Below are 27,017 nucleotides of genomic sequence, written 5' to 3'. Positions count from 1 at the left end.
AGTGTGTAAGTGCTTCTTAGACTGGCTTCACACCCAGATTTATCAAGCTGCCTGCAATTCACTCTGCGTGTTTTTTTCCACAGCGACCAATCACAGCTCAGGTTTAATATCCTAGGGGAATCTGGAGAAATGAAACAGGAGCTGTAATTGTTTGCTGGTACTGGTATTCGTCTACAGGAAGACTATAAGCAGAGTTAAAAGAACATACTCCATATTACTATAGTAATAGCTATGAAACCAATGTACTGAACTTCACTTTAGGATACAAGTTAAAAGCCTTGTTCCAACGTTGTATTTTATATATAAAATTGGTAACGTTTTTAAAGGCCATTACCTTTCTGGTGTCAATGTATTTTCTTACTCTACTGCTTCTAACCAAGTAGAGCAAAGATAGGAAATCTTCGGCCCTCTAGCTGTTGTAAAACTACAATTTTCATCTGGTCTGGACAGCCAAAGCTAAGCTTTGGCTGTCCAAGCCTGATGGGAATTCTAGTTTTGCAATAGCTGGAGGGCCAAAGGTTCCCCATCCCTAAAGTAGAGTCCATCTTGGTTTTTCAGCAATAGTAATAGATGTTTAATTTACGTTTATATTGTGTAAAGACAACAACTGATCTATGAAAATGTGCTTTGACTCTATAAATATTAATCCATTTTAAATGGCATGTAGGAAAAAGTATTTTTTACATGTATACGCCCAGGCTGTCACAAGTCACAAAGCCTAGACATTTTTTCCCGGACAACCTTTTCCCACACCATTTATTGAGCCATAAACATCTAATTAAATGAATTTAAAGCAAAAAAAAAAAAAAAAAGGGGCGAGAACTGCGAGAACAGAAAAGTGTCTAATAACAGGGCTAAAAAATATACTGTGTACGTATATCCTGAAGATGTTTTCCCACTATAAAAAGGGATTTAAAAGGGCACTCCAGGGCATTTCTCTTTTTGATATATTACAGGTGTTTCATGGAAAATAATAAACATCCTATGCTCCTGTGGGGTCCTCCTCTGACGTCTTCAGGTCCCCCTACTGAACAATATGGTGGCTAGAGCCACCAGGGGCGCCATAGGAGAACCCAGAAGGAGCGTGGTTAGATGAGAATATAATGTATTCAATATTTTCTCTGCAACACTTACCCTATGGGTCAGGAAATCTATTCGGATTTCCTGATAAGAAATCTAGATGGATTTTCCTTATGTGTAAAGGGGCTCTATTACATATGTTTTAGGGTGAACGGTATAGAATAAGTGCTAATAGTCTTTATGCAGGATAAGTAATCAGAGGGCAGGAAACAGTTTATACAGTGCTGTGCTTTTAGTGGCAGACTAACTTTACTGCAACCTCATACTAAATTGTTGCCAACTTGTGTATATATTCTTTTATTGTACCCTCTGTTTTCTGGATAGATAGTACATGAGCACAGAATACAGATTGTATGATATACCTGCTTGTCTACCAGAACAGAGCACCATGGGTCTCATTTCTTGGGTCTACCATGGGTGCTTATTTCTACGAGGAGCTGAGTATTTGAAAAAGCACAGAAAATACAGAAAAGTAATGCTCTTTTTGTTCACTGTCTATTTTAGTCTGCCATGCCTTAAACTCTAGCAGGCATGTTTTTGTCAAAACAGTATCTTTTTGGCATATGTCTGTTTTTTTTTTTTTTGTTTCTTAGGGTACTCACAGCTTTTGATATTTTACTACACAAATACATCCATTTTTAGCAATGTGCTTTTGCTTCAAGTATACATATAAAAAGCTGAATCTGTTATGAATTCATACAACCATATAAAAAGAACTGTTTTCCTCTAACTAGGCTGATAAAGAGTATCATGGTGAAACCTGCATTCAAGAAGAAAAAGAAATACATGAGGTAATATCTAATTTTCATTATAAAGGTAATCCTTTCTGATTGACTTCTTACACTAGATATAAATGATAACATAGATATCACCCAGAGGTTCAGTCTGGGGGAAGGGGGAGTCTTAGTGGCCTCCAGCCGATTATGTTGCCATTAGGGAAATGTAGAAGATGACAATGCTTTCTGTATAATAAAGGGTATATTCTGTTACATTACCCATAGTGAATAGGGATTGAGGATTTTGTTATCTTGGAGAACGTCTTTAACCTGACTATCTCTGCCTTAATATAATGGTGGTATAGGTAATAAGCTTTAATCATTACAAGGCGTCAGCTGGTTGTGTTCTTATGTTGGGATTGTACTTTTATGTGCAATCCATGATGATAGGTGATGAGTTGGTAGATATCTATTTCAGGCTACGTTCACACTACGTATCTTTCCGTCCGTAGTGCGAACCGCGAATATACGCACGTAGTTTTGAGGTTGATGCGTTTGCTTGAAAGTATACGATATACGGCCGCACGATGCACACTACGTATGAGCTTACGGCCGGATCGTATACGGCGCCATCAAAAATGAACAAGACCATTGTTTGAGAACGGAAATGTTCCAACTCACGGCCGTGGATTTCCATGCGGTCCCGTACGGAGTACTTATTTCAGCCAAATTGAACGTGATTTTTAGATCCAAAATGTTCTGTGTGTTTTATTGGGCTGGGCAAAGATTTCCAAGTAAATGACCTGTTTCAGATCGCTTCAAAACAAGCTAGGAAGCATAACTGTACTACAGCGTATGTTCGCGGTTCGCCCGCATGTTCGCAATCTGGCCGCATGTCTATTTTTCCCACGGCCGTATTTTCAGCCGCACATGTACGGCTGCGAACGAACTACGGCCGGAAAGATACGTAGTGTGAACATAGCCTCATACTGGATCTGCTTTTTAGATCTACTGTTCCTCATGTATCTATCTATTTATTTATCCATCCATCCATCTATTCTTCTTTCTCTTTATTATCTATCTATTTATTGTTCTACCTCTCTATTAACTATCTTTAGGAAGCAAAAAGTTTACAATTTTTTTCTTCCTTGTCCTTTTTTCAGAGAATATGAATGATAACATAATTTTTTCCCACTCATGGTTAGTGGTTGGGTGAAGCCATTTATTGTCAGACTACTGTGTTTTTCTTTTTATAATGACAAACAAAACATCCAAATGACCCTGATCAAAAGTTTATATTCCCCAGTTCTTAATACTGTGCATTGCCCCCCCCCCCCTCCCAAAAAAAAAAAAAAAAATTCAATCACAGCTTAAAGTCTTTTGTGGTAGTTGTGGATGAGGCTCTTTTTTCTCTCAGATGGTAAAGCTGCCCATTGTTCCTGGCAAAAAGCCTCCAGTTCCTGTAAATTCCTGGGCTGTCTCACATTAACTGTGCGCTTTAGATCTCCTCAGAGTGGCTCAATGATATTGAGGTCAGGAGACTGAGATGACCAGTCCGGAACCACCCAATGCCGCGAAGTTTCAAACACTTTCCCCACTCCAGGTATTATGGAAATACATGATGCCGGGCGGGTAAAGAATCCACTACAGGGCTTCCCTGTCCGAAATAAGCCCTAAGGCTCGGTTCACACTACGTATATTTCAGTCAGTATTGTGGTCCTCATATTGCAACCAAAAACAAGGAGTGGATTAAAAACACAGAAAGGCTCTGTTCACACAATGTTGAAATTGAGTGGATGGCCGCCATTTAATGGCAAATATTTGCTCTTATCTTAAAACAACGGCTGTTATATTGAAATAATGGCAGTTATTTACTGTTATATGGCGGCCATCCACTCAATTTCACCATTGTGTGAACTGATCCTTTCTGTGTTTTTAATCCACTCCTGGTTTTGGTTGCAATATTAGGGCCACATTACTGACTGAAATATACGTAGTGTGAACCCAGCCTTAGAGTGCGTTCACACGTACAGGATCTGCAGCAGATTTAAAGGCACAGATTTGAAGTAGCAGATTTAATGCAAAGCAACTCTGGGCCATCAAATCTGCTGCGGATGTGCTGCAGATTTAAATCTGCGCCATCAAATCTGCTGCAGATCTGTTGCAGATCCTGTACGTGTGAACGCACCCTAAGGGGCAGATTTATTAAAGGGTTTAAATAAACACCTGGTGTAAATACAACCAAAACAAGAAATCGGTCAGCACTAACCCTTATTAAGTCCACTTAGTGTCGGGCTCCGTGTGGAGAGAAAAAAGATGGGGTGCCAAACCACTTTTAAAAAGAGACAGTCTTTGCATCTAAATATTCATCAAGAAATGAAAGGAGGTGGCACTCACCATCTTGCTGTAATCCAAACTTTTATTAGGACATTTTAGATGCAGACATCAACGGTGTGCAGACGCCAGCAGGTAGGTGGTAACAGTCTGTTTCGCGGGTTACCGCTTCTACGGACCGCAACACCTGGTGTAAACTGCCCAAAGCATCCAATCAAAGCTTCTCTTATATTTTACCAGAGCTGAAAGCTGAGCTGTGATTGGTTGCCTAGAGAGTTGTAGCACCTTTACCATTTTTGTAAATTTAACACAATTTATGCCATTTTTTTACCAACTTGTAGATTCATGCAACTTTCATTGACTAAATAGCACCCCTGCCACCCCCAAAGGGTTAACCAGAAGATCCTTTCAAAATCTTTGTGTCCATTAGGCTAGAGCTACACAACAAGAAACCAGAAACCACTGTATTGGGGTGCCTGGTTGTCGCCACTTATTCAAGTGAATGGGGTCACAAAATAAAAAATAATAATCAATAATAATGCAACCCCACCTGAATGAGTGTCGGATTCACACAACATGGTGGTTTCTGATTGCACAACCAATAATCAGTGTGGAGCTCTAGCCTTATTCAGCATAATGGCCTATTTACATGTTTCCTCAAAATTTTTTAATAAATACAGATAAACACCCTTGATTTGAAGTGACACTGTCACCCCCTATTTGCATTTTGACTGCTCTCCACAGGTGTAAAGAGTAAATGTTACAGCTTTCATTACTTATTTTATATCACGCCTCATGGTGCTTGTTCTGGTAAAAAGTCATTTTTATCACCTGTGGATTGGTATATGTGGGCGGGGCCTTGCTGCATTTGTGCCACATCGCTCTGCCCCCTAGTGCCCCTTAGCCCCACCCCCATCCGTGACATCATAGACCCCGCCCCCTCCGCAGCCATTGGAAGGGCCAGCCTAAAGCTCTAGGCCCCACCCCCAAGATTGTCCCACACCAATGGCCGCTGAGGGGGTGGGGCCTATGTTGTGATAACGTCACGGATGGGGCGGGGCTAATAGGAGCGATGTTGCACAAAGGCAGTGAGGCCCTGCCCACATATACCAATCCACAGGTGATAAAAAATGACTTTTTACTAGAACAAGCACCATGAGGTGTGATATAAAATAAGTAATGAAAGCTGTAACATTACCCTTTACACCTGTGGAGAGCAGTCAAAATGCAAATAGGGGGTGACAGTGTACCTTTAAGATATTTGATGGATGTGAGCTTATTACACTTTGGTTTATATTAAAATACATTCTATTACCATTACTATCCTTAGTAGATATTGTAATCATACAATAGTAAGAATCATTTAACGACCCTTGCTGCTTAGTAGTATGGATAATCGCACCATAAAATTGAGACTATATAAACAGCAATATCCAGCAACAATAGAAGATGCTCTGGTTAATGTACAAAGTCAAGAGTTACATTTCAGTGTGGGTTGTATCATTCTATACTGATGCCTTTTTACATATTGTTTGATTTTCACTCAAAATTACAGCCGTATTTTGATTTATTTATTTTAACTGTGTGTGAACATAGCCTTAATTGTCTGTGACATAAAGATCACATTACCCTTTTCCATGGATTGGACTCTTGTAAGTGTCTAAACATAAATAGATAGCGGTCTACTTCAGGCCCATGACCTCTTGGCTAACAACCTTTGCTGAACTCATTACAGCACAATTACCTAGAGGACACTCCTAAGACAATGACTCAGAGATATCTGTACCAATTTAAAACATACAGTATAGATATTAATCAGCAATAACCATAAATATATAGTATAAGCTTTTTTTGTTGTTCTGGATATATTGCTGCAACTATTAAACTGACAGACTAATAGAACAGCCTTAAGGTCCTATTACACGGAAGGATTATCTCCCGTATTTGGCCAAAATCGGACGATAATCATTCTGTGTATTAGAAGGCAATGATCAGCCGACATGAATGATGTTGGCAGATCATTGCATGTTGAAAGACAAACAACTGTAAAAACAGCAGCAATTTGCTGCTGTCGCTCCGTGAAATAGGAGCAGTGGCAGACCGCCCTATCCTCTATGGGCTGCCCGAACAATCTAGCGATCACCCAGGCAGCCCCCCCGCACCTCCCCACAGCCCCCCCTGCACTTACCCACTCACTGCTGCTGTGTGTAATAGCGACAGCAGCGAGCAGGGAACGAGGAGTGAACAAGCACTGACAGCGGTCATTTGCTCCTCAAATCACCCCGTGTAATAGGGGCTTTATAATAACTTTTATTTTTCCTAGATGCATAACTATTTTGATCAATAGATTCTACATTCAAAACACATTAAGGCTATGGTCCCACCAGGTATAAATAATGGCAGTTTTTATTGGACAGACGTCTTTTACCAGTAAATAACGGCCAATGTTATTTTATAACAAAAACTGTTTGTTTGGGGGGGGGGGGGGGTGAACTGACACGATAGCTTTATTCTATAGGTCAGTCCGAAAACAACAATTTTTTTTTTCCAGAAACCATTTTTTTTGCAAATAAATATTAGTATAATGGCCCTATTGTAACTTTTATAACGGTTTTGGGGCAGTATAGGATGTTATTTTTTGTGCCATGATCTCTAGTTTTTATTAGTACCATAGTTTTGTAGATCAGAATTTTTGATCGCGCTCCCTGTCTTTTTTTAAGTCCCCCTGGGGGACTTTTACATGCAATCATTAGATTGTATACACTAATGTCATAGCATAGCATTGATCAGTGTTATCTGCGATCTTCTCATTGAGCCTGCCTGTAGCAGGCTCTATGAGAATATTGCCCATTGGAGCACATGGAGGTAACCAAAAGCCCTCCGGCGGTCAGGCTAAACGATCAGGACCCCCACAGTTACACTGCGTGGGTCCCGATTGGTAAGTGACAAGGAGCTACTCCTGTCGCTTACACTTAAACGCTGCGTTTAAAGGGTTAATGACACGCTGCAGAGCGATCAGTGCGCCCTGTCATTAACGGTGAGGGTCCGGCTGCTGATGGCAGCAGGTCCCGCCTCCTATAAGGCACGCTTCAGTTACTGAGCGCACTTCATAGTTCTGTAGGGAAATCAGGATGGACCTGCACGCCCAGACTCACCTGGTAACAGACATCCGGGGCGTTTCGGTACTTCCTGGGTCATCTAGGCGTTAAAGAGTACCTACCTAAAAAGTTTTTAAAAGTTTAAAAAAATGTATAATTCAGGTTCTAATTGTTAGACCCTGACTGATCAGTAAAATGAGCTGGGAGACTATTGTTACTGCCACCCACTCCTCTCCCCACTCTGTGTGTGAGACCTAGACAGCCCCATAGACTTACATTGGAAGTATATCTAGGTCATGTGACACAGAGCAGGGGGTAAAGGCACTGCACAGACTTCTCCTGGATCGTTCTTCAGTCACAGTCAGACCCTGGCTGAGCAAAACTTTTTATATGTCTCTCTGACATATCAAAGTTTTTTTTAATGACAGTGCCCATTAAGGTTAACTTAGGATCAAACTATAGTTGAAGCCTTTGAAACTTGCATAAGCCCTAATGACTTTAATGGCCAGAATGTAGTCAGCTAGTGACTTCACTCAGGTTATTTTCTGCTAGTATATGTGGCTTGACTCAAAATTGCAGCAATCCATGCTTTTTATTCTGTGACAAAACACATACCCGTGCAGCAAATAACTAGAAGACTATGTTGGCACCCATGCCTTTTTATGCATATATATACATCAGCATTACATTTTCCAGGTTGCTGACATATACGTTTTGATAGCTAACATGTCACTATTAGGCTATGTTCCCACAATGTAAAAATAGGGCCAAATAATGGGTGTTATTGTAAAAGAATGTCCACTAAAGACCATTATTTTGTAACAACAGCTATGTTTACGCAACGTCTATTTTTGGCCATTTCACTGACTTTTTTTTTACGGCCGTCATTTTGGCGCCAAAACACTGCTGTTTTATGCAAATGTACATAAAACCGATGCATTTTGGTGCCAAAATGACGGCTGTCTGAAAAAAACACAGCGAATCAGCCAAAAAATGATGTATGAACATAGCCTAATCCTTTCTTGTTAAAGGAAATAGCTCCTGTGCAGTACAAATGTGTGTGTATATATATATATATATATATATATATATATATATATATATATATATATATATACACACACACACAGTGGTACCTTGATTTAAGAATAACGTGGATTAATAGCATTTTGCAAGAAGAGCTCACAGTTTTTCAAAATTGTAACTTTGCTTAAGAGCATTGCTTTGGTTTAGAAGCTGGGTGGGAGCCGGGGTTGGGGAAGGGCATGGCCTGCACAGGGTGGTCTACAGCACTACATGTACTCTGACCCAGGAAGTCTCCCTCACCTTGAAAATCATAGCAGATCCACTTCAGGCTGGGGCTTATATCAGGGGACAGAACTGTGGAGGTAATCTCTTCATAGCTGTAACCCCTCTCTCCCCGGACGAAGAGCAGTGCATTTATGTGCCCACATATGTCCTGCTCATTCCTTCATGCTCCCTGTAGTCTCTGTCAGCCCTTGTGTTTCCCATTCTCTCTATTCCAGCTATAATGTGCCTGCACTTACACTCAGCTATACACACTGCTGCTATAATGTGCCTGCACTCACACTCAGCCATTCAAACTGCTGTATATTAGGTTTCTGTCACTGTCTTCCTGCACGGTTCTGTGATTCTCACTTCCTGATTGGTCCATGCTGAACACACCCCTCTTCCCATTGCTGTCATGTGACCACACAGACCTCTGACAGCAGCCCTGCTTCTCTATTATAGCCTGTTGTACTACGCTACTGCATTATGGGGATCTGCAGTCCCATCTTGTATCTATGTATCTACAACCCTAACTTCTGCTGTTTTTCATGTTTATGCACTTACTATACATTTTACTCCACATGCTGACTGCTGTACTGTACAGTAACTTATAAAATGACACATTCAGCTGTTTCTCATTGTTTGTTTCATCAGTTCTACATGTTTTTCAGAATAAAAAAATGATTATTTTGGGGGTGAGGAACCAATTGTCTGCATATCAGTGATTACTTATGGGAAAATTTGCTTTGGTTTAAAGTGTCACTTTCTTTTAATTATTATTTTTTTATTACTATTATTTTTGCAGAAATCAATAGTACAGGCAATTTTACGAAACTTTGTATTAGGTTTTATTAGCGGAAAAATGCATTTTTATCACGAAAAAGCAGTTTGAAGCTCTCCCCCTTGTCTTCATCATTGTGTATGGAGAGGGAAGGGGTGGAGGGAGATGAGGCACCAAAACAGGACAACAAAGAGTTAATTTACAGCTACATCACCGGCTATCTCCTCTGACAGTCAGCACTGACCTCTCTGACCTCTTAATAGCACTTTCATGCAGCTCCTGGCTGTGTAATCCTTTGTTCTCTGCTCTCTGCTGCCGACTTATCTCCCTCCTTCCTCCTCCCCCTCCCCTCTCTATAGAACAGACAGGGTTATGTCTGATGCAACAAGTCACAATTTCCTGATATTTTGCAGTAAATGGAAAAGAGGAGGGAGGGGGGGACCTGGGAAAAGTCTTTTTGAACGCAGATAATGGCAGATTTGCCTAATAAACCCAATTACAAAGTTTCTTAAAATCGCCTGGACTATTGATTTCTACAAAAAAAAAATACGGACAGTGACTATTTAAGAGTGGATTTGGATTACAAACATGGTCCCGGAACAAATTATGCTCGTAATCCAAGGCACCACTGTATACATATATATAGTGGACCAAAATGTACAAAAGTAGCATTTTAATGACAAAGGCTGTTTAGTTTACATTTCAAAATAAATGTTTTACTACAGGGAGCCTTAAAAATGTACTTATCTTTAAAAGCTTAAAGGAAATCTGTCAGCTTCTGGGCCCTACCTAAGGTGCTGACATTGTGCTGTAGCTGGCAGCCCTCAGTGAGCATGGTACCTTTTTGGTAATTTTCCATGCAGCAGATTATGTACAATCTTATGTCTCCTACTGTACTAAAGAGCCATGGAGCAGTTGTTGGTGCCACACTCTGGCATGCATCCTCCTCCCTCTTCATCAATAATCAATGCTGCCCGGCCTCCTGCTCGCTCAGCTGTCAGATTGCAGATCAGTCCTCTGTAGGCAGTTTATGTCTGAAAGAAACACTCAGGTATAATTTAATCTCTTCTCCCTAATGTGTTGAAGCTGTGGTCTTGGGGTAACTCGCCTGTCTAGAGACCATTCTCTGGTTTGAATCCCCTGATGGAAATTAAATAGATGTCTTTTGTTCCTCATTATTGTATAATTTTTAAGGCTTTGCTCAGTATTTTGGAACAAAAACCAAAGTGGTTTGAAAACACAGAAAGGCTATGTTCTCACACTGTTAAAATTTGATTGGATGAATGCCATTTAATTGCAAATAATTACTGTTATTTTAAAACAACGTCTAATATTTGCCATTAAATGACGGCCATCTGCTCAATTTCAACAGTGTGAGAACATAGCCTTTCTTTGTTCTCAATCCACTTCTGGTTTTGGTTGCAAAATACTGACCAAAATACTGAGCAAAAATACTGTGTGTGAACTTAGCCTTAAAAATGATACAATAATGAGGGAAAAAAGATATGTTTTTAATTTCTATCAGGGGATTTGAACCAGAGAATGAACTGCTGGCAGGTCTCTAGACAGAGGAGTTAACCCAAGACCACAGCTCCAACACATTAGAGAGAAGAGATTTAATTATACCGAAGAGTCCTATTCCACCGGACGAGCAGGACCCGATCAACGACGTAAACAAGCGCCGATCTGCTAAGTTTACTGGGCCTATTCCACGGCCCCAATGATCGTGAAACAAAGGCTGCAGGGAAGGCTCCGAAGCCGATGCTGCCGCGCGGGACCAGGAGAAGAAGAACTGCAGCCCAGACAGGTAATGTATGGTTCTGCTGAAATCGTTGGTCGCCGTCGCGCACCGCTATTCAACTGTAGCGATGCGCTGGTGGCGAATGATGATTTTAGGTCTGAACCTAAATGAATGATCAGCCGACGACACGATCATTGGCTGATCGTTCTCTCTATTACACGGAGTGAAAATCGGCTGAACCGGGCCGAATCGCCCCTGTGGAATAGGCCCTTAAGTGTTTCTTTCAGACATAAACTGCCTACAGAGAACCGATCTGCAATCTGACAGCTGAGCGAACAGGAGGCCGGGCAGCATTGATTATTCATGAAGAGAAAGGAGGATGCATGCCAGAGTGTGGCACGAACAACTGCTCTGTGACTCTTTAGAACAGTAGGAGACATAAGATTGTACATAATTCACTGCATGGAAAATTACCAAAAAGGCACCATGCTCACTGGGGGCTGCCAGCTATAGCACATTGTCAGTACCTTAGGTAGGGCCCAGGAGCTGACGGATTCCCTTTAATATCCAGCACTAATAATATTGCTGTTAATGCTCTTTTTATGACAGAATTTACTACCAGACTTCATGTTAATGAACTCACCTTATCCATAGCTAATTGCACTTTATTTCCTTATATTAGTACATAGATAAATACCATAGGAGTTGTTGATCTTCACAAACTTATCTAAGTTTATTTTCTCTGAGGTAGATTATTGTTTTAGTACAATAAAATGATAATGGGTTTATTGTATGTGTAGTAATGTGCTTATTATGCATAATTTCATAGAGAACCCATAGACCATCTCCGTGAGAAGACAACCCCTTCATTCAGACTAGATTTTGTGCTATAGATTTTCAGTCTACCATAGAGTGCATACATATACATAGTGGCCATTTTCTTTAAGTAGACCATTCACATAGAAGACCACTTTTCCTGGCAATTTTGGGTGGTCTTTTCAAAGAGATTTTACTGTATTAGAGAACTAATACACCAGTAAACTATACATTACTAAAGAAAATCATGCAACTCTAAAGGTCTTATTACACAAAACGATTATCGGCCAATATCAGCTGATCAGCTCTCACCCGGTCGCCGATGACGCGTGCAATAGCGGCGGCAGCGAGCGTGGATTGAGGAGCAAACGAACTCTGACAGCTTGCTCCTCTCCGTCGCCCCGTGTAATAGGGGCTCAAGGCTATGTTTACACAACAATATTTGAGGTGAAAATACAGTGTATTTAGATACTGTAGTTACAGGCATAAACCATAACCATGTTCTTTATTTACACCAGTAATTTCCAAACTACGGATATACTTTATACTTTATGCTAAAAATATTGCATAAACATATATACAGATATATATACATAAACATACATAAACCTAAATATATACATAAACTTATTGTTTTATCTGTCTTCACATTTTACAGTTTTTTACTATTTGTTGTATGGGTAATAATTATTGTTTTTACATAATCCCGTAAAAAGAGGCCATTGCAGAGGACTCGCAGCAGAGCTTAGCCCATTACCTAGGTAAGAGATTGCATTCATCTCTTCCCTTGGTAAACAATTCAAATCTCTATGCTATCTACATAATGTTAAAAAATAAAAATAAAAATTATCCAAGCAGCCATCGTCTTCCATTGAACTACATTGTTCTGACCCCTTGTGTTGTGTTTATTATAGGCGGTTTTGTTAGGGGACAGGGGTTGGCATGGGCACTTTGCATGCCAGGAACACCACACAAGATCTTCCATTTTGGAGAGGCACCAAATTACCTTCACAATGTGGCCCCTAGTATAGTTGCTTAGATACCTACACTTGTTCATTTTTCCTGCTTGCAAGACATGCCTATTATATCCCACCTTTGCCACTATGCCATTGTAATGAAATAATGAATATTATTTTAGTGTTAAAAGTAGTACATAAATTGCCTAAATACACAAAATTGCCAAACAGTTCATGATGTTTGATTAAATGTTTGAACATTGTTACACAGTGCTCAGATATATAGTAGATTAGAATGACAGTGCCACACAACAGACAACTAAATATTGCCATACAGTCCCCATAAATGAGGACAAAATGCCCAAATAGTGCCACACAGTTATCATATAAATAATGGCATATAGTACCCCAAAATACAGTACAATTGCAGCAGCCACCGCTATTAGCATAGCATACCATGGAATATACATATCAGAGCAGGGACTCCCTGAATGCCTTGCTACTGTACTCTATGTTGAATGGCAATGTCTACAGTACAGCATGCTTAGCTGCTCACTTCCCATTTGCTGGGCATAAGAGCACCAAGTACGGTAAAGCTCCCCGCTCTTAGTATACTGATCAGATTTAGTCACAGAATACATAAAAACTATTACAACCTGTGACTCACAGGTGACGTTACAACATCTCCCACAGACTTCTGTAGCCAACCCCTCCTCTATAGCAACACATTCCCAAGCTTTAAAGCGACTCTGAACTAGTGATGAGTGAATACCGTTCAATCGAATAGATATTCGATCGAATAGTAAGGTATTCGATCTATCGAATATTATCTAATAGTTTGCAGAATATTCGATAAACATTCGATAATCGTTCTGTCAGGGACTCACCTGACCTGGCTCCTGCGGCGTCTTCCCCGGCCCTGCTCCGGCGGCCGGCTCGAGAACGCGCCGGAGCTCCGCCCGCCGGAGCGGAGTGACGTCACGGAGACCCGACGGCGTCCCTAGTAACCGGGGGCGCCGCGGTCACACGTGATAGTCAGCCGGCCGGCACAGCTGATGCGGCTTCTTGCAGGCTGAGTGGCAGATCGCTCTGCCACTTGGTTTGCAGCACCGCAGCTGCAGTGTTGCTGGATCAGGAGACCGGACCGATCAGTGTCTGGTCCGGGCTCCTGGTCCAGTATAAAGTAAAGTGAAAGCCAGCTGGTAATTGCTGGCTATTAGTTGTTCTGATCCCAGCTCCCCTTGTCCTTCTCCTGCGTATCCCGTCCTAAACCCTTCTGCCTGACTGCTCGTGTTCTGACCTCCGCCTGACCTCCGACTATCCCTTGTGTTACCGACTTTGTACTGCGTTGCCTGTGTGGTTTGACCCGGCTTGTTCTACTATTCTTTATTGTGTTTGTCTGTCCGTGCTGTTCTGTGTTTCACTTACGCAGCGTAGGGAACGCCTTCGTGGTTGTCCGCGACCGTTTAGGGTCGGCCGAGGCAATTAGGCAGGGTCAGTGGTGGGTTCAGATTCAGGGCCCACTGTCTCTGTCCTGTCTGTTCTTGCCTGTCCTGACACGTTCAATTCCCCCAGCTTCTGGTTTTTACCTCTAAGTGGTCGATTAGATGTTTTTCAATAATCGAATATTTGTTCCCATTGACTGTAATGGGATCGAATATTCGATCGATATTAGAATATTCAGGAGATATTCGTACGAATATCGAATATTCGGATATTTCACTATTTGCTCATCACTACTCTGTACCCACAATCTGACCCCCCCCAAACCACTTGTACCCTCAGATAGCTGCTTTTAATCCAAGATTTTTTGTGGGGTCCGTTCGGCAGGTGATGCAGTTATTGTCCTGACGAATAACTTTTAAACTTGCAGCCCTGTGCCCAACGGCCGGGGCTTAGAATATCTGTGCCCTAACTTTGCACCACCCCTCAGTCCCTCCTCCCCACCCTCTTCATCATTAGGAATGCCACTGGAACATTTTCTCCTGTCTGAACATTGCACAGGTGCTTAACGATCCAGCCCATGTTCAGTATTCACACAGCTGAGGAATAGGAGACAATCTATATATAACCTATATTATAACATCAAAACTTGGTTTAAATCAAAGAAAACATATATAGGGTCCACTTAAACTTATATTCCTATAATAACCCCATAAATAATCCATAAAAAAAAACTTTATAAATCCAAATTACTTTTTAATAAATCACAACAACCCGTAGTCCCATAAAAAACATATACACACAGACAAGTTAAAAACCGGAGGAGTCAGGACACAGATCATACATAATTAATAAAAAAAAAATTTCTATAGTATGGCACAACTATCCCAAATGATTATAACAGTATTCACACTACATATGGCAGTATCTGCATATTGCACTAACTGAAATTATCATAGCAATTGTATATTGCACTGAATCCCAAGTAGCAGCAGATATTTATTGCACAAAAAGCATTCTATAAAAAATGTATTTTAACCCTTAGGTTTGCGGGCCATGCTCTGAACCGCCGCGGTCCTGGGTGCCGCATGTAGCCCGGGACCGCGGCTATTAGCGAGCACGGTCTGATCGCCGTGCCCGCTAATTAGATAATCGAATACAGCTGTCAAGGATGACAGCTGCATCCGATTACCTGATGCAGCCATTCCCTGGTGTCTAGTGGCGGAGATCGCCCCCCGGGACATTGTCCCGGAGGAGCGATCCCCGTGTCTTCACCCGGCCGGGGTCTGCGATGTAATGGCGCTGATCCTGGCTCTGCATTCGGTTGCTTCTGGCTCGTCGATCTATGCTGTATTACTATGCAGCACAGATTGCAATGAGAGATCAGTGTACTTATACTAGAAGTCCCCCCTGGGGGCTTCTAGTATAAGTGTTAAAGTAAAAAAAAAATTGTCATTAATAATAAAAAGCATGTTTGGTATCGCCACGTGCATAATCGCCCAAGCTATTAATCACATTGCTGATCTCGCGCGGTAAGCAGCGTGAGCACGAAAAAATCCCAAATCGCATTTTTGGTCGCATCAAATCCAGATTGTAATAAAAAGCGATCAAAAAGTCGCTTATGCGCAATCAAGGTACCGATAGAAAGAACACATCATGGCGCAAAAAATTACACCTCACACAGCCCCATAGACCAAAGGATAAAAGCGCTATAAGCATGGGAATGGAGCGATTTTAAGGAACATATATTTGTAAACAATGGTTTGAATTTTTTACAAGCCATCTCATAATATAAAAGTTATAAATGTTACATATCGTTGTAATTTTAACGACTTGAGGAACATATATAACAAGTCAGTTTTACCCCAGGGCGAATGGCTTAAAAAAATACCCTCCAAATAAAAGAAATGCGTTTTTTGTTCTTTTTTTGTTTTTTTCAATTTCACCATACATTAGATTTTTTTTTAGTTTTGCAGTGTACTTTATGAAAAAATTCAGCCTGTCATTGCAAAGTACAATTAGTGACGCAAAAAATAGGGGCTCATGTGGGTTTCTAGGTGAAAAAATGCAAGTGCTATGGAGGAAAAAACGAAAACGCAAAAATTTAATTTGGCCCAGTCCTCTAAGAGTTAAAAAATTGTGACATTTTTCCATGTTTCTATCTATAGCTGACACATTCCCTTTACATAGCCAATCTGCTGCTACTGCCTATACTGTTCCTGATGCTGCCCCATTTGTTTCCATTACTCTACCTACAGCACTACCACATACCCCAAATACCTTGCTCCAGATATAACAGTACCTGGGGACGGGGATAGCGATCACATCAGGAGCAAAACTAGAAAATGATCGACCCAAAAACATAAATAAATTCATACCCCAAATCAGCTCAGAACATTTCATACACTGCGTCCCCTCCCACATAGAGTCCTCCTTGTGGCCCCCTCATTCCAACAGATTGTCACTCTTAGCTCCCCTCTCTCACAGAGACTTCAACTCACGGCCTCCCCTCTCTCACATAAATTGTCGCTCATAGATGCCATTCATGGCCCCTTTTCTCACATATCCTGCCACTATAGCCCCTATTTCTAAGACTGCTTCATATATAGACTATTTCTTATGTCCCCCATTTTTAGACTGCTGTTCAGGCCTTCCAAAGCTTATCTCAATTCCCCCTTCCTCAGACACCTCAGGCAGCTCTTATTACCTGCTCATCCTGCTCAATTGTGCTTTGGTTAGAGGTCAAGGACCTTTGATGAAATCAATAAAGGTCATTTATATCTGTCAATGGGTTCTATATAGTTTTCCCATGATTTGCACAAGATCATGGCAATAATGCTGCAATTTCACAATTCACTACTAAATAAAAAAAACATTCCTACAGCCCAATTTGAGTCCAGCTGGACATTGTATGCCTGGCTGTGATCTCCTGACACTGCAGGTCCCATAGCAGCCACTACTGTGACTAAAGCAGTAGTTTCAACCCTGGTAATGCATAAAGTACTATATACATACTGCATACAGTATGTTTTACTGTTTACATACATAGGGCCCTATATCACCCTGCCCTTGGTGTGCTTTGGCTAACCTGGTGTAGCTCCGACGTGCATAAGTTCTTATGCGTTACATCTAACTTGTAATGGCCACCAGTTGCCTAAGCAGTCTATTTTGAAATGTATGTATAAGCAGAGATATAAATGCTCAGCTCTGCCACTAGTGCATACAGTACTATATGCAGCACCGTTCAAACATTTGCCAGACCAAAACTGGGAAAGAGCACAGATGAATGCAGTAACTGCACAGTTCTGTAACAGATTTAGACTATGTACACACAATGTATTTTTTCGTATTTCTACGGCCGTTGTTGCCGATTGCAACAACAGCCGTAGTTAATATGAAAAAATACGTTGGCTGATCGTGTAAATGATATTATGCTTTCTGAAAAAATTGCGGCAATAAGGGGGGACACTGTGGAAGCTTTCGAGAAGACTTGGACACCCTGGATTACTTCAGCTCATGTGAAGGACATTTTATATTACATTTCCATATGATGAGACGACGGGTACTGGACTTTCTTGTTTGTATTTTATTTATTTTTTTTGCACTAACCTGCACTTGATTATTGTATTGTTGTTTGTTTTCTTCCTTTCATGTTGGAGGCCGATTGTAGGCCCATTGGCTTTGTACTATGTGTCTTTGTACTTTTAATAAAATTGATATGTTTGATACTAAAAAATACGTTGGCTTGCTGTCTATGGGGTCCCGGCCGGAGCATATACACATAGTATATGCCCTGGCTGGGACCCCTAGCGGCGCCGCAAACAACTGACATGTACGTTTTTTGCAGCCGCTATTTATTGAATAGCGGCCGCAGAATGCTCAGTCAGTTCACACTATGTAGCGAGCGACTCCATCCGGAAGCTTCCTAGTATGCTGTGGTGAGTTCTGATGTGGGCGAGCGCTGATGGGCCCGCATCAGAACTCAGCAGGCCGAAAGATCATCCTGCCGGTACTGCAGTACCGGCCAGAATGATCTTTGCAGAGACTGGCTGCTCCGTGACCCGGCCAGGTCACGGAACGGCCGGTACAATACACGGTGTAAACATGGCCTTATACTGTGACCATACAGTGCCCTTGACCTTGTCTGTCCTTGCTACTTGCTTTACTTGATATCATAACATTGTTTTAATAGGGACACCAATCATTTAGCACAATATTAGATTCCTCTTCTGTTATGTTAATTCAGCAGTCATCTCCTTAATGGGGAAATTACCTGCAAAGCATAAAGAAACAGAGTGTTACATTTATGTTATATAACTTAAGACGTGTTTCCTACTCTGTTAGAATTCTGTCCTCAATATGTTACATTCAGCAAGTGTGAAACTGTCGCCTGAAGCCTTTCTTTCAACAGAGAGCAAGGTCTGTAAGAAAAAGAAATTCCTCTACAGTGCAGTGTAATGTCTATGTATACAGAGTTATATTATTGACATAAAGACGTTTTCGAAGCAAAGGTACATTTCAGCCTTGTTCTAGACAAAGAATAAATTATGACAAACTAGGTAAATTGCTGTGGAATCGGTAAACACTATACAAACATCTTGCTAGAATGAAAAGAACAGAGAAAAAAATAATAATTAAAAAAAACTATACAAGAAAAAGCTGCTTCTACTAGTGTGCATCTCTAATGTGTCATAAAAAGGTTATTTGGCTGCTAGCTTGAGACCAATGCTTACATTCACACTACTGTTTTCACAGGGCTGCATTTTCCATGTTTAAAATACTACTTAAAGGGGTACTACAGTGAAATATATAGTTTTAAAAAAAAAAAAAAATCTCGATTCTTCCAGTATTTATCAGTTGCTGTATGTTCTGCAGGAAGTGGTGTATTCTTTCTAGTATGACACAGTGCTCTCTGCTGCCACATCTGTCTAGAGCAGGAAAGGTTTTCTAAGGGGATTTGTTACTGCTCTGGACAGTTCCTGACATTGTGTCAGACTGGATACACCACTTCCTGTAGGGCATACAGCAGCTTGTACTGGAAGACTTGAGATTTTTAAATAGAAGTAAATCTATATATCTTTCTGACACCAGTTTATTTGGGGAAAAAAATAATAATTTTCACTTGAGTACCCCTTTAATTTCCATCATCACATTTTTCCTCAGTTAAGCTTGAAAACTGTGTATACAGTGGTACCTTGGATTACGAGCATAATTTGTTCTGGGGCCATGCTTGTAATCCAAATCCACTCTTACACCAAAGCTAATTTTCCCATAAGAAATCATAGAAATGCAGACAATTGGGTACACACCCCAAAATAATGATTTATTATTCTGAATAACATGTAAAACTAATAAAACAAACATTCAGAAACAGCATAATATGTGATATTATAAGTTATTGTACAGTAATGGAGATGATGGGAAACACAAGGGCTGACAGAGACTGCAGGGAACATGAAGGAATGAGCAGGACAGATGTGGACACATACATGCAGCGCTCTCTATCTGGAGAGACATTACCTCCACATTCCTGTTCCCTGATGTGAGCCCCAGCCTGAAGTGGATCTGCTATGATTTGGAAGGTGAGGGAGACTTCCAGGGTCAGAGTACAGTGCTGTAGACCCCACTCCCTCTCTCATCCAGTACAGGGAGCTCTTAAACCAAAGCAATGCTCTTAAACCAAGTCACATCTTTGAAAAACTGTGCGCTCTTAAACCAAAACGCTCTTAAACCAAGTTACTCTTAAACCAAGGTACCACTGTATTTTTTTCCATGTTTACAAGTGTAGCAAACTTTAACTTGACAAATAACACAGACCACGATGCAGCAAATGTAACCTTGACAATTTCAATAGCATGTGATGTATTAGAATTTAATTGGAGGTGTTCTGTATCATTGAATGGAATGCTTAGTGTCATGTGACAGTATCTGATTATCCATATTTACATGAGCAATCTAAAACACAAATATGTTCATCCGGTTAGCTGATAAAGCTGTATCTAAAATCATGTTAGCATTTTTTTGGGCATCAAATGTGTTAAGTAGTTCCTTTAAGTAAGTTTCTTTCTGTCAGCAGTGATAATGGTGCATTTACACAGGCAGATTTATTTGACAGATTTTTGAAGCCAAAGCCAGGAACAGACCATAAACAGGGAACAAGTCATAAAGTAAAGACTGAGATTTCTCATCTTTTCAAATCTATTCCTGGCTTTGGCTTCCAAAATCTGTCAGATAAATCTGCCTGTGTAAACGCACTATTAGTTTGCCTGATTTCTCTACAGCACTTCTATATAACTTTTAGTCCCAGATGAGCATGTCTGGGCTTCCTTTACAAGTCTGCTCTGTGCTGTGGTGCTAGGCAGGAGCGCTTGTAAGAGGGTTCTGCCTATGTTAGGTGCCTGCGATTTTAATGTAAAACCACACTTTACTCAGCATTCTCAATTTATTGTTTTAAACCTTTCTAATCTGCTCTTTTGATATCACCTGGAAAGGGTAGAAAGACGGGCAACTAAACTAATAAGGGGAATGGAACATCTTAGTTATGAGGAGAGATTAAAAGAATTAAATTTGTTTAGTCTGGAGAAGAGACGTTTAAGGGGAGATATGATTAATTTATTTAAATATCTAAATGGCCCCTACAAGAAATATGGGGAAAAGATGTTCCAGGTAAAACCCCCTCAAAGGACAAGAGGGCATTGCCTCCGCCTGGAGAAAAAAAGGTTCAATCTCCGGAGGCGACAAGCCTTCTTTACCATGAGAACTGTGATTCTGTGGAACAGTCTACCACAGGATCTGGTCACAGCAAAAACAGTAGAGGGCTTCAAAACCGGCCTAGACAAGTTCTTAGACCAAAATAATATAAATGCATATGTATAGAACATATCACCCCTCCCCCTTCCCTGTATCCATCCCCTCCTTGGTTGAACTTGATGGACATGTGTCTTTTTTCAACCGTATTAACTATGTAACTATGTAACTATGTAACCTCCTGGCTTGAACCATGGCCTGTACCAAGTTTACTCTTGGTACAGCGACCTGGTGGCTTGTAGCTGCAGAAGTCCAGCTTCTGCATCCTGGAGCGGGACAAAGGGTGAAGACCTAGAGGGCACTTTGACTCCACTCCCTGGTGTGGCCCAAAGCCAAATCAGTTGAGGAGCGCAGTGCTGTCTGGTACAGACTGCTGTTAACCTTATTCATGTGTTTTTTTTATTTTGTAAGGCTCTGTAGGTTAACCCTTAGTACTTGTATAGTGCTCTGGAATTAGGAGCACTTTAATATTAATAATAATAATAATAATAATAATAATAACATATATTTTTTCTTTGGTTGCAGATTCAGCCCGCTTCAGAAAATAGATACAGAAATAAGAAGGACCACATGATGTGCAAAGCAATGTGTTTATGCATCGCATACTCATCAACAATAGGGGGACTAACCACTATTACTGGAACATCAACTAACTTAATTTTCGCTGAACAGTTTCAAACGTGAGCACAGTTTTATTTACCTGGTGTTTTTTCCATATATTTCAGAGATAATGTTACATAATAATTGAGTGAATCAAAGGAGGAGGGTATTCCAAAAAATTGTTTCCTATTTAACTGTGTTCAGAGTGCATTTAAATAGTAAACGAAAAGTATGTTTACACCCCTCGTTAGCCTACAATAACTATCTCTGTGTCAGTCCCCCACTGCACTGCACATTCATGTGTCTATGTTGCACAAGGACCTTCTCATTCAAATAGTGACATGAGAAAGTGCAGCTTAGCAGGGGGCCCACAGAGAGGCAGATATGGTTGGGAGCGAGGGGAGTAAGTTTAGATTTTATTTTTCTTTAAGAATCCTGTTCTGTTAAATAGACATAAATTCCTCTGGAATACCCCTTTAACTTGCAGCAAGGATGAAAAGTAAAGCTGCTATAGTACATTAAGGCAAATCAGTGTATTAATAGAGTTTTCTGGAGTACTATAAAATAAATTATATTGGTAAAAAAAAATATATGATTGAAGCTACAATACTTTTTTAAACGATCATGGAAGGCAGGGAGTGGTGGGAACATAACTACAGTATCAAGGAATACTTACCTATCCCTGTGCCCACACAGCTGCAGCGCCCTCAGCTCATTGGCAAGCTGTGGTCTCTAGCTTACTCCCAGTTCCTGTGTTGTCATTACCCGACGGGAACTACTTACTCAGTTAGTCAGTGGCTGCAGAGGTGTCCTGCCTCAGTTACTTGCTGGCTGAGTGGGCTTTTCTGAGCCAGGCTGTGCTTTTAAAGGTCCAGGAGATAAAGGAGACCAGCAGGGAACTGTGAGTGGTGGTGCTGTGACTGCAGGGGCATGAGGACAGCTAAGAATAACTTCTTTATTATGTACAAAACACCCCCTGCTCTCCCTGGATTTTTACATTTGGCCGGAGTTCTCCTTTAACACATAATTGTGCCCTACAGGTGAGAAATAAGTGCAAAATCATTACTAAATATCCCTCATTTGCTTTTATAAAGTACATAAGTGTTTATTTTATATAAATTATTGAAAGCAGTAAAACAAAAAATATATCAACCATTGAAACTAATAGTCAAAAAGTGAGTGAAATTCAATAAGGATGTATAAAGAACGTTTATGACATTCAATGCATTCTCTATGTGGACTTTTCTTTCAGGCGTTATCCAAAAAGTACAGAGATTAACTTTGGAACATGGTTTCTTCTCTGCATTCCAATCACCATCATTTTAATGATACTTTCATGGATATGGCTTCAGTGGCTGTTCCTGGGATTCAAGTAAGGATATAATTTTCATTAAGTAGAAAGATGTTAAAAGTGCCCATCAGAAACATTTCTTCACAGATTAAGAAATTCTTAGGTAATGGACCTACAAAATTGGTCAGCGTGTGTGTGTGTGTGTGTGTGTGTGTGTGTGTGTGTATGAAATTAGATAATTAGCTCTACAGGTGTGTAATACCTAATTGACCTACATTCCTACTTCATTGTTATACAAAATTTTTGTGATATTTAAATAATGTAACCTGCACAGGATACGGAAGTCTAATGAAATTGTAAAGACAGCACTTGTAAAGCCAACCAAATAAAGTCCAGGTGAAGGCACTAGAGATGAGCGAACCGGCCGAGGTTTGGGTTCGTATGAACCTGAACGCTTCTAATTCCCACTGTCTGCCCGCTCCGTGGAGAGGGTAGATACAGTCTGAGGACCGCCTGGAAAACTGGGATACAGCCTATGGCTATGGCTGTATCCCAGTTTTCCAGGCGGTCCTCAGGCTGTATCCACCCTCTCAACGGAGAGGGCAGACAGCGGGAATCAGAAGGCGAGAGTTCAGGTTCATACGAACCCAAACCTCGGCCGGTTCGCTCCTCTCTAGAAGGCACCAGGAGCTGAACTATGGTTCCTGAAACTTTAAGTGACTCTGTACAATCTGCCCCCCCAAAACCGCTTGTACCTTTAGATAGCTGCTTTTAATCCAAGATCTGTCCTTGGGTCCGTCCGGCAGGTGATGCAGTTATTGTCATAAAAAACAACTTTTAAACTTGCAGCCCCGTGCCAAATGGTTGTGGCCTAGATTGTGTATGCATTAGGCTGCCACACCCTATCAGTCCCTTCTTCCCACCCTCCTCATCATTAGGAATGTGCAGGCAGCTTGTCTCCTATTCCTCACCTGTGTCAGCACAGCACATGGGCTGGATCATTAAGGCACCTGTGCAATGTTCAGACAGGAGAAAATGTTCCAGTAGCATTCATAATGATGAAGAGGGTGGGGAGGAGGGACAGAGGGGTGGTACAAAGTTAGGGCACAGATACTGTAAGCCACGGCCGTTTGACACAGGGTTACAAGTTTAAAAGTTGTTTTTTAGGACAACAACTGCATCACCTGCTGAACGGACCGCAGGACAGATCTTGGATTAAAAGCAGCTATCCGAAGGTAAAGTGGTTTGAGGGGGCAGACTGTGGGCAGAGAGTCGCTTTAAATCCAAAAGAAGAAAGCAGCACTCCAGTAGAAAAGCTGAATATGTGAAATTTTGGTTGTTCACATTTGGAAATGGAGCAATTTATTTCTTACTGTACATCTACAATAAAGTGAGTTAAGCATCTTGCAGCCTTAATCATCTCAACCTTCACTCTTAATCCTGCTGAGACAAGTACAAGTACAAGATTCCGCAGCACTATATATATATACATATATATATATATATATATATATATATATATATATCTTGTACCAAAATTGGCAAACTATATTGCTCTATTATAAGCCTTATAACACTTTTTTCCTTTGGTCTATGGGGCTGTATGAGGTGTCATTTTTTGCACCATCATATGTACTTTCTATCAGTACCTTACTTGCATATATGCAACTTTTTGATCTCTTTTTATTACAATTTTTCTGGATTTGATGTGACAAAAAATGCGCAATTTAGCAGTTTGGCGGGTTTTTGCGGTTTACCGTGCGAGATCAGGAATGTTATAATTTAATAGTTCGGGCGATTACCAAGCATGTTTGTTTGTTTATTTAATTTTATTTATAAAAAGGGAAAAGGGGGTGATTTAAACGTTTATTAGGGAAGACTTTTTTTTTAACAGTATACACTAACTCTTATTCCCCCTGGGGGACTTTCAGTATTACGGCAGTGATCTCCCATAGAGATTATTGCAGTATACTTAATACAGCAATGATCGATCTGATGATTGCTCTATTACTCCGGTCTACAGCAGACCAGATACAATGATTGCTGAGTCGGGATCAGCGTCAGTGTGATGCTGAGTCCCAGTTTGATAAGGAGAAGGGATCTCCCCTCTGCCATCGCATCGAGGGGTGGAGGAGATCCCCTCACTGAACAACAGGGAAAGGGGGAAATAATATATTTAAATGCAGCTGTCAGATTTGACTGCAGCTTTTAAATGTACAGTATACAGTAATTAGCGGGCGCGGCAATCTGACCGCGCCCGCTAATAGCCGTGGTCCCGGGCTACAGATAGCACCCGGGATCGAGACGGTTCAGATCGGGGTCGCCACCTGACCCCTTTCTGAACCCCCCTCCCGCATCAGAATGTAAATGTACTGACGCGGGAAGGGTTTAAATCACCACAGGTGCCGACAGGAGGTTCTTGTGATTTGGTCTCTTTAGCCACACACACATTCATCTGCCTGCTGGAATCTGTTGTTCTCCTGACCTCTGCATGTAACTAGATTTTCCCACAGCTTGTCATTTGGTTTTGACATGCAAGCTCTGAACTCGGCTTGGTATTGACTCTGTCCCTACAGTATTTTGTGATTGTGTTCCTGACATATTCTCCTGGTTTGCCCTGGCTAATCCAACTTTGTGATTCTGTCCTATTCCCTATCCCTCACCATGTCACCACGTTGGGGGCCAACATTTGGGGTGGTCTTTAAATAGGCAAGGACAGTGCTGCTAGAAGGACCCTGGTCCCAGATCAAAAACAAAGGCTTTTGTACAAAGTATTAAATTGCATACTTACTAAAAATCCTTTTATTAAGTGTGTTCAAAGTGTTTTTCCCTTTGTCATTTCTCCCTATTACACATAACTTAATTTATGGACAATTGAGATGAGTGAAGATTCGCATTAACCCAAATGATCACCATTTCACAAGTATCCATGTTTTCCAGGCAGTCATTGGGCTGTATCCACTTTTTCAAGGCAGCGGGATTCAAATGCTGATTGTTCAGGTTCAAGCGAACCCGAACATTCACCAATTTCACTCATCTCTAATGGACATCTATGGTTTGATTCCTTTGCCTGTGTGGATTGGATGGGTTGTTACCGACATCTGGAGAGAAATTAATGTCAAAAACAACTTTAGACTAAGTTTACACATCGCCAAATTATTCCTATAATAACAACCGTTACTGTAAAATAACACCTGTTATTTGCCTTTAAAAGACAGCTGTCCAATGAAAACTGCCAACATTTTGATGGTGTGAATACAGGCTAAGAAATATATTTACTTATTTCACCCACTGTAAATATGCTTTTTTTCTTCGGAGAAAGAATAGAAGCAATGTGAGAAAGTACTATTATACTGAAAAAGTGGTAATCCACAGTATATAGACAGAAAATAACACAAAGGCAGACTAGAGGGACCAAGTGGTATTTTGTAATGACAATCTCCTGTCACATCAGTTTGTATGTAACTTTGTTCAGAATTATCCTTCAGTAGATATCAGACAAACTGGCACACTCCTTGAAATAAATTTCTTTTATACTTTCCTTTTTAAGCGTTAAAGAAATGTTTAAATGCGGCAAAACAAAAACAGAAAGAGAAATTGCTTCTGCAAAAGTTATTTTGGACGAATACAGAAAACTTGGCCCTTTGAGGTATGGCTCGAAAATATACTGTGTATATATTTTGCTGTTTAGTAAAACTTGGAGCTTATTATGTGGCAGCAATATAATATATATGTTCTTTTTTTCTAGCTATCAAGAAATAATGACATTCATCCTTTTTCTCCTAATGGCACTGTTGTGGTTTACTAGAGACCCTGGATTTATACCTGGTTGGTCTGAACTCTTTCCTCAGTAAGTATTGTCCTATTTTAGGCACCATTCCTCCCCCCCCCCATTTGTAGTACATATATATTTTACCCATACCACAAAATACAGTTCAAAACAGCCCCCCTAAAATATACTTGTACATTCCTTGAGGGTATAGGCATGGGTACGAATATATTCATGTACATTTTAGCGCTCTACAATGGTGCCTTACTGCAGGTCAGGGTTAATGGTACCCTCT

General features: G+C 40.8%; 1 protein-coding gene across 1 annotated transcript in view; it reads left to right on the top strand.

Moving 5' to 3' along the window:
* Window positions 1-27,017, top strand: part of SLC13A1 (solute carrier family 13 member 1) — a 57,124-nt gene that overhangs the window by 15,556 nt on the left and 14,551 nt on the right. Inside the window, exons 7-11 of the mRNA XM_069976626.1 lie at window positions 1,815-1,871; window positions 21,588-21,742; window positions 22,915-23,034; window positions 26,504-26,602; window positions 26,702-26,803. Coding sequence (XP_069832727.1) covers window positions 1,815-1,871; window positions 21,588-21,742; window positions 22,915-23,034; window positions 26,504-26,602; window positions 26,702-26,803 — 533 coding nt within the window. The remainder of the gene's footprint in view (window positions 1-1,814; window positions 1,872-21,587; window positions 21,743-22,914; window positions 23,035-26,503; window positions 26,603-26,701; window positions 26,804-27,017) is intronic.

Source organism: Dendropsophus ebraccatus, chromosome 1 (assembly GCF_027789765.1).
Source record: "Dendropsophus ebraccatus isolate aDenEbr1 chromosome 1, aDenEbr1.pat, whole genome shotgun sequence".
Classification (NCBI taxonomy): Eukaryota; Metazoa; Chordata; class Amphibia; order Anura; family Hylidae; genus Dendropsophus; species Dendropsophus ebraccatus.
Note: the sequence above shows the minus strand (reverse complement) of the source record. Positions and strands in the feature narration are given on the sequence as shown.